Here is a 13,392-nt window from a genome sequence, read left to right as displayed (position 1 = left end):
CAGGCTCAGGGGACTCACCTGGACAGGATCAGGGACCAGAACTCACCTGGACAGGCTCAGGGGACTCACCTGGCTGGGCCTCACCTGGCCGGGCTCAGGGACCAGAACTCACCTGGACAGGCTCAGGGGACTCACCTGGCTGGGACTCACCTGGACAGGCTCAGGGACCAGAACTCACCTGGACAGGCTCAGGGGACTCACCTGGCTGGGATTCACCTGGACAAGATCAGGAGCTGGGCCTCACCTGGCCAGGACTCACCTGCCTCCTGACCCCCCCCAAGCCCCAGGCCAGGTGAGGGGGTCCCGGGGGGTCCCTGGGGGCTCAGGTGGGCACCACCGTGGGGGAGGGGAAGGGACGGGAGCGGCTCCTCCTGGCCGGACCCACCTGAGGGGGTCCCGGGGGGGGGAGGGGTGGTCCGGTGCCCCTCCCCCGCCGCTGGAGGCTCCCGGAGGGGACAGGTGACATTCCCGGGGACAGGTGACATTCCCGGAGGGGACAGGTGACATTCCCGGGGACAGGTGACATTCCCGGAGGGGACAGGTGACATTCCCGGGGACAGGTGACATTCCCGGGGACAGGTGACATTCCCGGGGACAGGTGACATTCCCGGGAGGTTCCCACGGTGGCGGGAGGGGGAGGGGCAGCTCCCGGCCGCCGGAAATTCCCACGGTGGTGGCCGGGGTGGGGGAGGGGCTCCGGCCAGGTGAGTTTCCCACGGGGGTTTGGGGGGGTGGGGGAGGGGAAATTCCCACGGTGGCCGGGGTGGGGGAGGGGGCGTCGCTTCGAGTTTCCTGCGGTGACCGAGTGACCACAGTGACCACTGAGTGACCACAGGGACTAGTGAGTGACCACAGTGACCACAGGGACCGGGTGACCACAGTGACCACTGAGTGACCACAGTGACCACAGGGACCACTGAGTGACCACAGGGACTACTGAGTGACCACAGGGACTACTGAGTGACCACAGTGACCACAGTGACCACAGTGACCACAGTGACCACAGTGACCACTGAGTGACCACAGGGACTACTGAGTGACCACAGGGACTAGTGAGTGACCACAGTGACCACAGTGACCACAGGGACCGGGTGACCACAGTGACCACTGAGTGACCACAGTGACCACAGTGACCACTGAGTGACCACAGTGACCACTGAGTGACCACAGGGACTACTGAGTGACCACAGTGACCACAGTGACCACTGAGTGACCACAGTGACCACTGAGTGACCACAGGGACTACTGAGTGACCACAGTGACCACAGTGACCACAGGGACCGGGTGACCACAGTGACCACTGAGTGACCACAGTGACCACAGTGACCACTGAGTGACCACAGTGACCACTGAGTGACCACAGGGACTACTGAGTGACCACAGTGACCACAGTGACCACTGAGTGACCACAGTGACCACTGAGTGACCACAGGGACTACTGAGTGACCACAGTGACCACAGTGACCACAGGGACCGGGTGACCACAGTGACCACTGAGTGACCACAGTGACCACTGAGTGACCACTGAGTGACCACAGGGACCACAGGGACCGAGTGACCACTGAGTGACCACAGTGACCACAGGGACCGGGTGACCACAGTGACCACTGAGTGACCACAGTGACCACAGTGACCACTGAGTGACCACAGTGACCACTGAGTGACCACAGTGACCACAGTGACCACTGAGTGACCACAGTGACCACAGTGACCACAGTGACCACAGTGACCACAGTGACCACTGAGTGACCACAGGGACCACAGGGACCGAGTGACCACTGAGTGACCACAGTGACCACAGGGACCGGGTGACCACAGTGACCACTGAGTGACCACAGGGACCACAGGGACCGAGTGACCACTGAGTGACCACAGTGACCACTGAGTGACCACAGTGACCACAGTGACCACTGAGTGACCACAGTGACCACAGTGACCACAGTGACCAGGATGGGGAGGGGGTCTCATTCCAAGTTCCTCGGGGGTCCCGGGGGTCTCACTCTGGGTTCCCCGGGGGTCTCACTCGCGGTTTCCTGCAGTGACCACAGTGACCAGGTGACCACAGTGACCACAATGACCACAGTGACCAGGATGGGGAGGGGGTCTCTGAGCTCCCCAGGACTCCCGGGGGTCTCACTCCAAGTTTCCCACAGTGACCAGGTGACCACAGTGACCACGATGGGGAGGGGGTCTCACTCTGAGTTCCCCGGGGGTCCTGGGGGTCTCACTCTGAGTTTCCTGCAGTGACCACAGTGACCACAGTGACCACAGTGACCAGGTGACCACAGTGACCACGGTGACCACAGTGACCAGGATGGGGAGGGGGTCTCACTCTGAGTTCCCCGGGGGTCCTGGGGGTCTCACTCTGGGTTCCTCTGGACTCCAGAGGGTCTCTGGGTTTCCTGCAGTGACCAGGTGACCACAGTGACCGCAGTGACCACAGTGACCAGAATGGGGAGGGGGTCTCTGAGGTCCCCAGGGCTCTGGGGGTCTCACTCTGGGTTTCCCGGGGGTCTCGCTCGCCGTTCCCAGGGGTCCCTCTGCCGGTTCTCGCGTGTCCCTCTCCATCCGGGGACCCTCCCGGTGACACCGACCACTCCGGTGTCCCCTCCCCGCTCACCGCCATCTCCTCCACAGGTCCCACCAACCACCCCCGAGCCCCCCAGCCGGACCCAGGAGCCCCCCGGGACCCCCAGGCCATGCCGTGGCCACCTCCGTCCACTCTGCCCGACGCCCCCTTCCCCAACCGGGCTCTGGCCGCGCTGGCCGCGCTGGCCGAAGCTCTGCTGGCCCCCGGCTACTGGGCACTGGACCATCTGCTGTCCCTGCGGCCCACCACGGCCCAGCGGGCGAGCCGGCGGCGCCACCGGGCCGGTCACTGCCTGGCCGTGGCCAGCGGGCTGGCGGCGGCGGCGGCGCTGGTTCTGCTGGTTCTGCTGGCGCTGCCGCCGGCGCTGCTGGGCCTGGCGCTGTGGCTCCCGGCTCAGGCCAAACGCCGGTCATTCGTCCAGCAGCGCGCGGCCGGAGCGGCCGCGCCGCGGCCGTGGGACGCGCGGACACCCAGAGGTTTCACCTTCCTGAGCGCCAACGTGTGCCTGATGCCCGACGGCCTGGCCAGGTTCAGCAACCTCGGACACGGCCGGCGCAGAGCGGCGGTCATCGGCCGGACACTCAGCGGCGGTCAGCGGCCGGCGGCCGGAGAGGCCGAGGGAGGTTCTGGGTGTCGCCAGGGGTTGCTGGAGATGGGGCGTGGGAAGGGGGGAGGTTACGGGGGGACGGCGGCTCGGGGGGGACGCGCCGGGGTGGACGCACGGACGGCGGGCGGTCAGTCGGAGGTTGAGGGCAGCGTGGGGGTGTGGCCGGAGGTGGTGGTGGACAGCACAGTGATGGACAGCACAGTGATGGACAGCACAGTGGTGGACAACACAATGGTGGACAACACAATGGTGGACAGCACGATGATGGAGAACACAACACCGATGACCAACTCAATGATGACCAACCCAACAATGACCAACCCAACAATGACCAACCCAACAATGACCAACCCAACAATGACCAACCCAACGATGACAAACCCAACGATGACCAACCCAACAATGACCAACCCAACGATGACCAACCCAACGATGACCAATCCAACGATGACCAACCCAACACCGATGACCAACCCAACAATGACCAACCCAACGATGACCAACCCAACGATGACCAACCCAACAATGACCAACCCAACGATGACCAACCCAACAATGACCAACCCAACGATGACCAACCCAACGATGACCAACCCAACAATGACCAACCCAACAATGACCAACCCAACAATGACCAACCCAACGATGACCAACCCAACGATGACCAACCCAACACCGATGACCAACCCTCGGCCAAGCGCTGACTCTGCACCCACCCCGGCACCCTCCCCATCTCCGAGGCCGGAGCGGCCGATCCCGCTGCCCGACCCCATGCCGCCGGTGCTGACCGCCCGCGTCCCGCCGGACACCGACTTCCTGTGCCTCCAGGAGGTGTTCGACGCCGCCGCGGCCGCCGCCCTGCGCCGGCAGCTGGGCCGCCGTTTTCCCTACGTGCTGTGGGGGGTGGGGCCGGGGGGGCTGCGCTGCGGCCGGCTGCGGGTGATGGGCAGCGGCCTCCTCCTGGCCAGCCGCTTCCCGCTGACCGCCGCCCGCTTCCACCCCTTCCCCGTGGCCGCCCGCGAGGACGCGCTGGCCAACAAGGGGCTGCTGGTGGCCCAGGTGAGGGGACGGCGGGGGGGGGGGCACCGGGGGGGGGGGGGGGGGTGACGGGGAGTGGCCCAGGTGACGCGGTGACCACGGTTGGTGCCCCCAGGTGCTGCTGGGGACGCGGCAGGGCCGGAGGGTCGTGGGGTACCTGGGCTGCACCCACCTGCAGGCGCCCGCGCGTGAGTGGGGACACGGTGGCGGCACGGGGGGGGACACGGTGGCATGGGGGGACACGGTGACAGCACGGGGGGGGACACGGTGACGGTGGGGGTGGCACTGGGGGAGGGGCTCGGGGTGTTGGGGCGGTGTCCGGCTGTGTCCCAGTGTCCTTGTCCCTCGGTGTCCCTCTGTCGCTGTGTCCCCCTGGTGTCCCTATGGGTGTGGCTGTGTCTGTCCCCGTGGTGTCCCCATGTCCTGTGTCCCCATGTCCCTGTGTCTGTCCCCATTTCTCCAGATCCCATGTCCTCGTGATGTCCCCGTGGTGTCCCCATGGTGTCCCCATGATGTCCCCAATGTCCCCATGGTGTCCCCATGATGTCCCCATGATGTCCCCAATGTCCCCATGGTGTCCCCATGATGTCCCCATGATGTCCCTGTCCCTGTCCCAGCCGATGCCACCATCCATGACATGCAGCTGTCCCTGTCCCCATGTCCCCATGTCCCCAATGTCCCCACGATGTCCCCACGATGTCCCCATGGTGTCCCCATGGTGTCCCCATGGTGTCCCCATAGTGTCCCCAATGTCCCCATGATGTCCCTGTCACCTGTCCCAGCCGATGCCACCATCCTTGACCAGCAGCTGTCCCTGTCCCCATGTCCCTGTCCCCATGGTGTCCCCAATGTCCCCAATGTCCCCAATGTCCCCATGGTGTCCCCAATGTCCCCATGATGTCCCCAATGTCCCCATGGTGTCCCCAATGTCCCCATGATGTCCCCAATGTCCCCATGGTGTCCCCAATGTCCCCAATGTCCCCATGGTGTCCCCAATGTCCCCAATGTCCCCATGGTGTCCCCAATGTCCCCATGATGTCCCCAATGTCCCCAATGTCCCCATGACGTCCCTGTCCCTGTCCCAGCCGATGCCACCATCCGTGACCAGCAGCTGTCCCTGTCCCCATGTCCCTGTCCCCATGGTGTCCCCAATGTCCCCATGGTGTCCCCAATGTCCCCATGATGTCCCCAATGTCCCCATGGTGTCCCCAATGTCCCCATGATGTCCCTGTCACCTGTCCCAGCCGATGCCACCATCCTTGACCAGCAGCTGTCCCTGTCCCCATGTCCCTGTCCCCATGGTGTCCCCAATGTCCCCAATGTCCCCAATGTCCCCATGGTGTCCCCAATGTCCCCATGATGTCCCCAATGTCCCCATGGTGTCCCCAATGTCCCCATGATGTCCCCAATGTCCCCATGGTGTCCCCAATGTCCCCATGATGTCCCCAATGTCCCCAATGTCCCCAATGTCCCCATGACGTCCCTGTCCCTGTCCCAGCCGATGCCACCATCCGTGACCAGCAGCTGTCCCTGTCCCTGCGCTGGCTCCGGGACTTCCGTGGGGACCAGGAGCAGCCGGGGGACCTGGTGGCCTTCGATGTCCTCTGTGGGGACCTCAACTTCGACAACTGCTCCCGGGGTGGGGACACGGGGGGACATCGGGGGACATCGGGGGACATTGGGGGACATTGGGGGACACAGGGGGGGACACGGGGGGACATTGGGGGACATTGGGGGGACATTGGGGGGACATTGGGGGCCAGGGGGGGGGACCGGGGGGGACATTGGGGGGACATCGGGGGACATTGGGGGGACATTGGGGACATTGGGGGGGACAGGGGGGGACAGGGGGGGACATTGGGGACATTGGGGGGACAGGGGGGGACACCGGGGGACACCGGGGGACATTGGGGGGACATTGGGGGACACGGGGGACATCGGGGGACATTGGGGGACATTGGGGGACATTGGGGGACATTGGGGGACATTGGGGGGGACAGGGGGGGACATTGGAGGGACACAGGGGGTGACATTGGGGGGCACATTGGGGGGACATTGGGGGGACACGAGGGGGACACTGGGGGGGACACGGGGGGTGACACAGGGGGACACTGGGGGGACACTGGGGTGACACTGGGGGTGACACTGGGGGTGACACGGGGGGTGACAGCAGCGCCGTGTCCCCGCAGGTGACGCCCAGAACCAGCAGCACCTCCTGTTCCAGGAGTTCTGGGACCCCGCGCGGCGCCGGCCCGGACAGGACCAGCCCTGGGCCATCGGTGGGGACACGGCTGTCACCTCCCCGGGGTCACCACTGTCACCTCCCCACTGTCACCTCCCCGGGGTCACCACTGTCACCTCCCCACTGTCACCTCCCAGGGACCCCATTGTCACCGAGGACCGAGGACCCCGCTGTCACCTCCTGTCCCCTCCCCATGTCCGGGGTCCCATTCATGTCCCCAATGTCCCCAAATGTCCCCAAATGTCCCCAATGTCCCCAGTGTCCCCAAATGTCCCCAATGTCCCCAGTGTCCCCAATGTCCCCAATGTCCCCAATGTCCCCAATGTCCCCAAATGTCCCCAATGTCCCCAGTGTCCCCAATGTCCCCAATGTCCCCAATGTCCCCAATGTCCCCAAATGTCCCCAATGTCCCCAATGTCCCCAATGTCCCCAAATGTCCCCAAATGTCCCCAATGTCCCCAAATGTCCCCAATGTCCCCAAATGTCCCCAATGTCCCCAATGTCCCCAATGTCCCCAAATGTCCCCAATGTCCCCAAATGTCCCCAATGTCCCCAATGTCCCCAAATGTCCCCAATGTCCCCAAATGTCCCCAATGTCCCCAATGTCCCCAAATGTCCCCCCAATGTCCCCCAATGTCCCCAGTGTCCCCAAAGTCCCTCCACATCCCCAATGTCCCCAATGTCCCCAATGTCCCCAAATGTCCCCAATGTCCCCAGGGACGCTGCTCAACTGCCTCAAGATCTACGAGGAGCCGGTGTCCAACCCTGAGGAGATGGAGAGGTGACAACGGGGACATTGGGGACATCACTGGGGACATCACTGGGGACATTGGGGGGACATTGGGGACATTGGGGACATCACTGGGGACATCACTGGGGACATTGGGGGGACATTGGGGACATTGGGGACATCACTGGGGACATCACCGGGGACATTGGGGGGACATTGGGGACTGGGGGGGCACAGGGTGGGGGGGGAGGGTCCCTTGTCCTTGTGTCACCTGTGCCAGTGACCCCTGTGTCACCATGTCCCTGTGACCTCTGGGTGACCCCTGAGTGACCCCTGAGTGACCCCTGAGTGACCCTGAGTGACCCCTGGGTGACCCCTGAGTGACCCTGAGTGACCCCTGGGTGACCCCTGAGTGACCCTGGGTGACCCTGAGTGACCCCTGGGTGACCCCTGAGTGACCCCTGAGTGACCCTGAGTGACCCCTGAGTGACCCCTGAGTGACCCCTGTGACCCTGAGTGACCCTGAGTGACCCTGAGTGACCCCTGTGTGACCCCTGAGTGACCCTGAGTGACCCCTGGGTGACCCCTGAGTGACCCCTGAGTGACCCTGAGTGACCCCTGAGTGACCCCTGTGTGACCCCTGTGACCCTGTGTGACCCCTGAGTGACCCTGAGTGACCCCTGTGTGACCCCTGAGTGACCCTGAGTGACCCTGAGTGACCCCTGTGTGACCCCTGGGTGACCCTGAGTGACCCCTGAGTGACCCCTGTGTGACCCTGAGTGACCCCTGTGTGACCCCTGTGTGACCCCTGAGTGACCCTGAGTGACCCCTGTGTGACCCCTGTGACCCCTGGGTGACCCCTCAGGACACTGTCCGAGCCGTGGGGTCGTGGTCAGTTCCTGGCCGGTCCCATCCTGTCCAGCGGAGCTCCGGACCCGATGGCCGAGCGGCCGTGGCAGGGCCGGAGAGTGGACGTGGTGCTGCTGCGGAGGGACCCGGCACTGCCCACTGTGAGTGACCCCTGGGTGACCCCCCAGTGACCCCTGGGACCCCACAGTGACCCCAGAGTGACCCCACAGTGACCCCAGAGTGACCCCAGTGACCCCAGTGACCCCAGAGTGACCCCACAGTGACCCCAGTGACCCCACAGTGACCCCACAGTGACCCCACAGTGACCCCAGTGACCTCACAGTGACCCCACAGTGACCCCAGTGACCCCAGTGACCCCAGTGACCTCACAGTGACCCCACACTGACCCCACAGTGACCCCACAGTGACCCCAAAGTGACCCCAGTGACCCCACAGTGACCCCACAGTGACCCCAGAGTGACCACAGTGACCCCAGTGACCCCACAGTGACCCCAGTGACCCCAGTGACCCCACAGTGACCCCAGAGTGACCCCAGTGACCCCAGAGTGACCCCACAGTGACCCCACACTGACCCCACAGTGACCCCACAGTGGCCCCACAGTGACCTCACAGTGACCCCACAGTGACCCCAGTGACCCCACAGTGACCCCACCCTGACCCCTCTGTCCCCACAGGAGGTCACCGGCTTCTCGGTCATCACCCAGCTGGCCACACTGAGTGACCACCTGCCCGTGGCCTTGCGCCTGCGCGTGGGGCCCGCTGACCCCTGACCCCGGCATGGCCACGGCTCCGGCCACGGAGCTGGACACAACCGGACACGGAACTGGACACAACCGGACACGGCTCCGGCCACGGAGCTGGACACAACCGGACACAGAACTGGACACAACCGGACACGGCTCCGGCCACGGAGCTGGACACAGAACTGGACACAGAACTGGACACTGAACTGGACAGAACTGGACACTGAACTGGACACTGAACTGGACACTGAACTGGACACTGAACTGGACTGAACTGGACACAGAACTGGACACTGGACTGGACTGAACTGGACACTGGACTGGACACTGAACTGGACACAGAACTGGACACTGGACTGGACACTGAACTGGACACTGAACTGGACACTGAACTGGACACTGAACTGGACAGAACTGGACACAGAACTGGACTGAACTGGACACTGAACTGGACAGAACTGGACACTGAACTGGACACTGAACTGGACACTGAACTGGACAGAACTGGACACTGGGCTGGACTGAACTGGACACTGAACTGGACTGAACTGGACAGAACTGGACAGAACTGGACACTGAACTGGACACAGAACTGGACACTGAACTGGACACTGAACTGGACACAGAACTGGACACAACTGGACACAGAACTGGACACTGAACTGGACAGAACTGGACACAACTGGACACTGAACTGGACACTGAACTGGGCAGAACTGGACACTGGACTGGACACAGAACTGGACACTGGACTGGACAGAACTGGACACTGAACTGGACAGAACTGGACAGAACTGGACACAGAACTGGACACTGAACTGGACACAGAACTGGACACAGAACTGGACAGAACTGGACACAGAACTGGACACTGAACTGGACACAGAACTGGACACTGAACTGGACACTGAACTGGACACTGAACTGGACACAGAACTGGACAGAACTGGACACAGAACTGGACAGAACTGGACACAGAACTGGACACAGAACTGGACAGAACTGGACTGAACTGGACACTGAACTGGGCAGAACTGGACACTGAACTGGACACTGAACTGGACACTGAACTGGGCAGAACTGGACACTGAACTGGACACTGAACTGGACAGAACTGGACACTGGACTGGACACTGAACTGGACACTGGACTGGACAGAACTGGACACTGAACTGGACTGAACTGGACACTGGACTGGACAGAACTGGACAGAACTGGACACTGGACTGGACTGAACTGGACACTGGACTGGACACTGAACTGGACACAGAACTGGACACAGAACTGGACACAGAACTGGACACTGAACTGGACAGAACTGGACACTGAACTGGACACTGAACTGGACAGAACTGGACTGAACTGGACACTGAACTGGACACTGAACTGGACAGAACTGGACACTGAACTGGGCAGAACTGGACACTGAACTGGACACTGAACTGGACACAGAACTGGACACTGAACTGGACAGAACTGGACACTGGACTGGACACTGAACTGGACACTGGACTGGACAGAACTGGACACTGAACTGGACACTGGACTGGACAGAACTGGACAGAACTGGACACTGAACTGGACACTGAACTGGACAGAACTGGACAGAACTGGACACTGGACTGGACAGAACTGGACACAGAACTGGACACTGGATTGGACAGAACTGGACACTGAACTGGACACAGAACTGGGCATTGATCCTCTATTGGGGCAGGATCAGCCCGGTATTGATCTGACATTGATCGGGTATTGATCGGGTATTGATCGGGTATTGGTCCCAGTATTGATCTGACATTAATCTGAGATCGGTCCCGGTATTGATCTGACATTGATCAGGTATTGATCAGGTATTGATCAGGTATTGGTCCCGGTATTGATCTGACATTGATCCAGGATCAGCCTGTTATTGATCAGGCATTGATCCAGGATCGGTCCCGGTATTGATCAGGCATTGATCGGGTATCAGTCCCAGTATTATCAGGCATTGATCCGGGATCAGTCCCAGTATTGATCAGGCATTGATCCGGGATCAGCCTGGTATTGTTCAGGTATCAGTCCCAGTATTGATCTGCATTGATCCGGCATTGATCCGTACTGATTTGTATTGATCTGTATTGATTTGTATTGATTTGTATTGGTCTGTATTGAACTGTATTGATTTGTATTGATCTGTATTGGTCTGTATTTATTTGTATTGGTCTGTATTGATCAGTATTGATCTGGCACCAGCCCGGCATTGATCGGGCACCGATCCCGGTTTGGATCCGTTTGGGATGGAACTGTGGAATTCTCCAGTGGGGGATGGGCTTGGGATGTGATCCCGGCCCGGAGCCGGGAACGGGAACGGGAATGGGAACGGGAATGGAATGGGAATGGGAATGGGAACGGGAATGGGAACGGGAATGGAATGGGAATGGGAACGGGAATGGGAATGGGAACGGGAATGGGAACGGGAATGGGAACGGGAATGGGAATGGGAATGGGAATGGGAATGGGAACGGGAACGGGAATGGGAATGGGAATGGGAATGGGAACGGGAACGGGAATGGGAATGGGAACGGGAATGGGAACGGGAACGGGAATGGGAATGGGAACGGGAATGGGAATGGGAATGGGAATGGGAACGGGAATGGGAACGGGAATGGGAATGGGAATGGGAATGGGAATGGGAATGGGAATGGGAATGGGAACGGGAATGGGAACGGGAACGGGAACGGGAACGGGAACGGGAACGGGAACGGGAACGGGAATGGGAATGGGAATGGGAACGGGAATGGGAATGGGAATGGAACGGGAATGGGAACGGAACGGGAACGGGAATGGGAACGGGAATGGGAACGGGAATGGGAATGGGAATGGGAATGGGAACGGGAATGGGAATGGGAACGGGAACGGGAATGGGAACGGGAACGGGAATGGGAATGGGAATGGGAATGGGAATGGGAATGGGAACGGGAACGGGAATGGGAATGGGAACGGGAACGGGAATGGGAACGGGAATGGGAATGGGAATGGGAATGGGAACGGGAACGGGAACGGGAACGGGAACGGGAACGGGAATGGGAATGGGAACGGGAATGGGAACGGGAACGGGAACGGGAATGGGAATGGGAATGGGAACGGGAATGGGAACGGGAACGGGAACGGGAACGGGAATGGGAATGGGAACGGGAATGGGAATGGGAACGGGAACGGGAACGGGAATGGGAATGGGAATGGGAATGGGAATGGGAACGGGAACGGGAATGGGAATGGGAACGGGAATGGGAATGGGAGCGGGAACGGGAATGGGAACGGGAATGGGAACGGGAATGGGAACGGGAATGGGAACGGGAACGGGAATGGGAGCGGGAACGGGAATGGGAATGGGGGAATGGGAATGGGAACGGGAATGGGAATGGGAACGGGAACGGGAATGGGAACGGGAATGGGAATGGGAATGGATCAGGAATTCGGGATCAGGAATTCAGGAATTCATTAATTTGGGAATTCAGGAATTCGGGAATTCGGGAATTTGGGAATTTGGGAGCACAGGGGTCCCGCTCAGGCTGGAGAAGGAACAAAACGGCCCCAACTCAAACACCGGGTCCAAATCCCCCAGTATTGATCTGGTATTGATCCATCATTTATCCATTATTGATCCGGTATTGATCCGGTATTGATCCAGCATTGATCCAGTCTCCACCCAGTATCGATCCAGTATTGATCTGTCCAGTATCGATCCAGTATTGAACCAGTATTGATCCAGCATCGATCCAGTATTGACCCAGTATTGATCCAGTATTGATCTGTCCAGTATTGATCCAGTATCAATCCAGTATTGATCCAGTATCGACCCAGTATCGACCCAGTATCGACCCAGTATCGATCCAGTATCGATCCAGTATTGATCCAGTCTCACCCAGTATCGATCCAGTACCGATCCAGCCCCTCCGGCCCAGCCCCCACGGCACAGGGGGCTCCCCCCCATTCCCAGGGTTTGGGGTCCCCTCCCCTCCCCCCGGATCTGTGGGGCAGAGCCCTGGGGGGCTCCGTGGGGCCGGGGGGGTCCCTGGGGGGGGTCCCTGTCCCCCCTCCCCTCCCCCAAGACAGCAGGCGGGAGTTGGGGGGCGCAGAAGCTTTATTGAAGGCTGGGGGAGGGGTGGGGGTGGGGAGCTGCCCCATAGCAGGGTCAGGGGGCTGCCCCATAGGGGGGTGCATAGCTGGAGTCGGGGGGCTGCCCCATAGCTGGAGTGGGTGAGGGGCTGCCCCATGGATTGTGCGTGTCTGGGGGGGGCTGCCCCATAGAGGGGTGGGGGCTGCCCCATAGAGGGGTGGGGGCTGCCCCATAGAAAAGTTGGGGGGCTGCCCCATAGAAAGGGTTGGGGCTGCCCCATAGAAGGGTGGGGGGCTGCCCTATAGAAGGGTTGGGGGCTGCCCCATAGAGGGGTTGGGGGCTGCCCCATAGAAGGGTTGGGGGCTGCCCCATAGAGGGGTTGGGGGCTGCCCTATAGAAGGGTTGGGGGCTGCCCCATAGAAGGGGTGGGGGGCTGCCCTATAGAAGGGTTGGGGGCTGCCCTATAGGCTGCT

The 13,392-nt window shown here is 61.2% G+C and overlaps 1 protein-coding gene across 1 annotated transcript; it reads left to right on the top strand.

Annotated features, from left to right (window-relative positions):
- On the top strand, positions 1-8,964 carry LOC106629034 (uncharacterized). The gene is made up of 8 exons (XM_088060469.1): positions 1-292; positions 2,638-4,256; positions 4,351-4,423; positions 5,734-5,874; positions 6,425-6,514; positions 7,195-7,258; positions 8,073-8,217; positions 8,752-8,964. The coding sequence occupies exons 2-8, from the start codon at positions 2,700-2,702 to the stop codon at positions 8,845-8,847; spliced, it is 2,166 nt and encodes a 721-aa protein (XP_087916595.1). The 5' UTR covers positions 1-292; positions 2,638-2,699; the 3' UTR covers positions 8,848-8,964.
- Positions 8,965-13,392: the final 4,428 nt, after the last annotated feature.

Source organism: Pseudopodoces humilis, chromosome 1 (assembly GCF_049639895.1).
Source record: "Pseudopodoces humilis isolate 2021_Gansu_Grassland_sample_001 chromosome 1, ASM4963989v1, whole genome shotgun sequence".
Classification (NCBI taxonomy): Eukaryota; Metazoa; Chordata; class Aves; order Passeriformes; family Paridae; genus Pseudopodoces; species Pseudopodoces humilis.
This window is presented reverse-complemented; position numbering and strand designations above follow the sequence as displayed.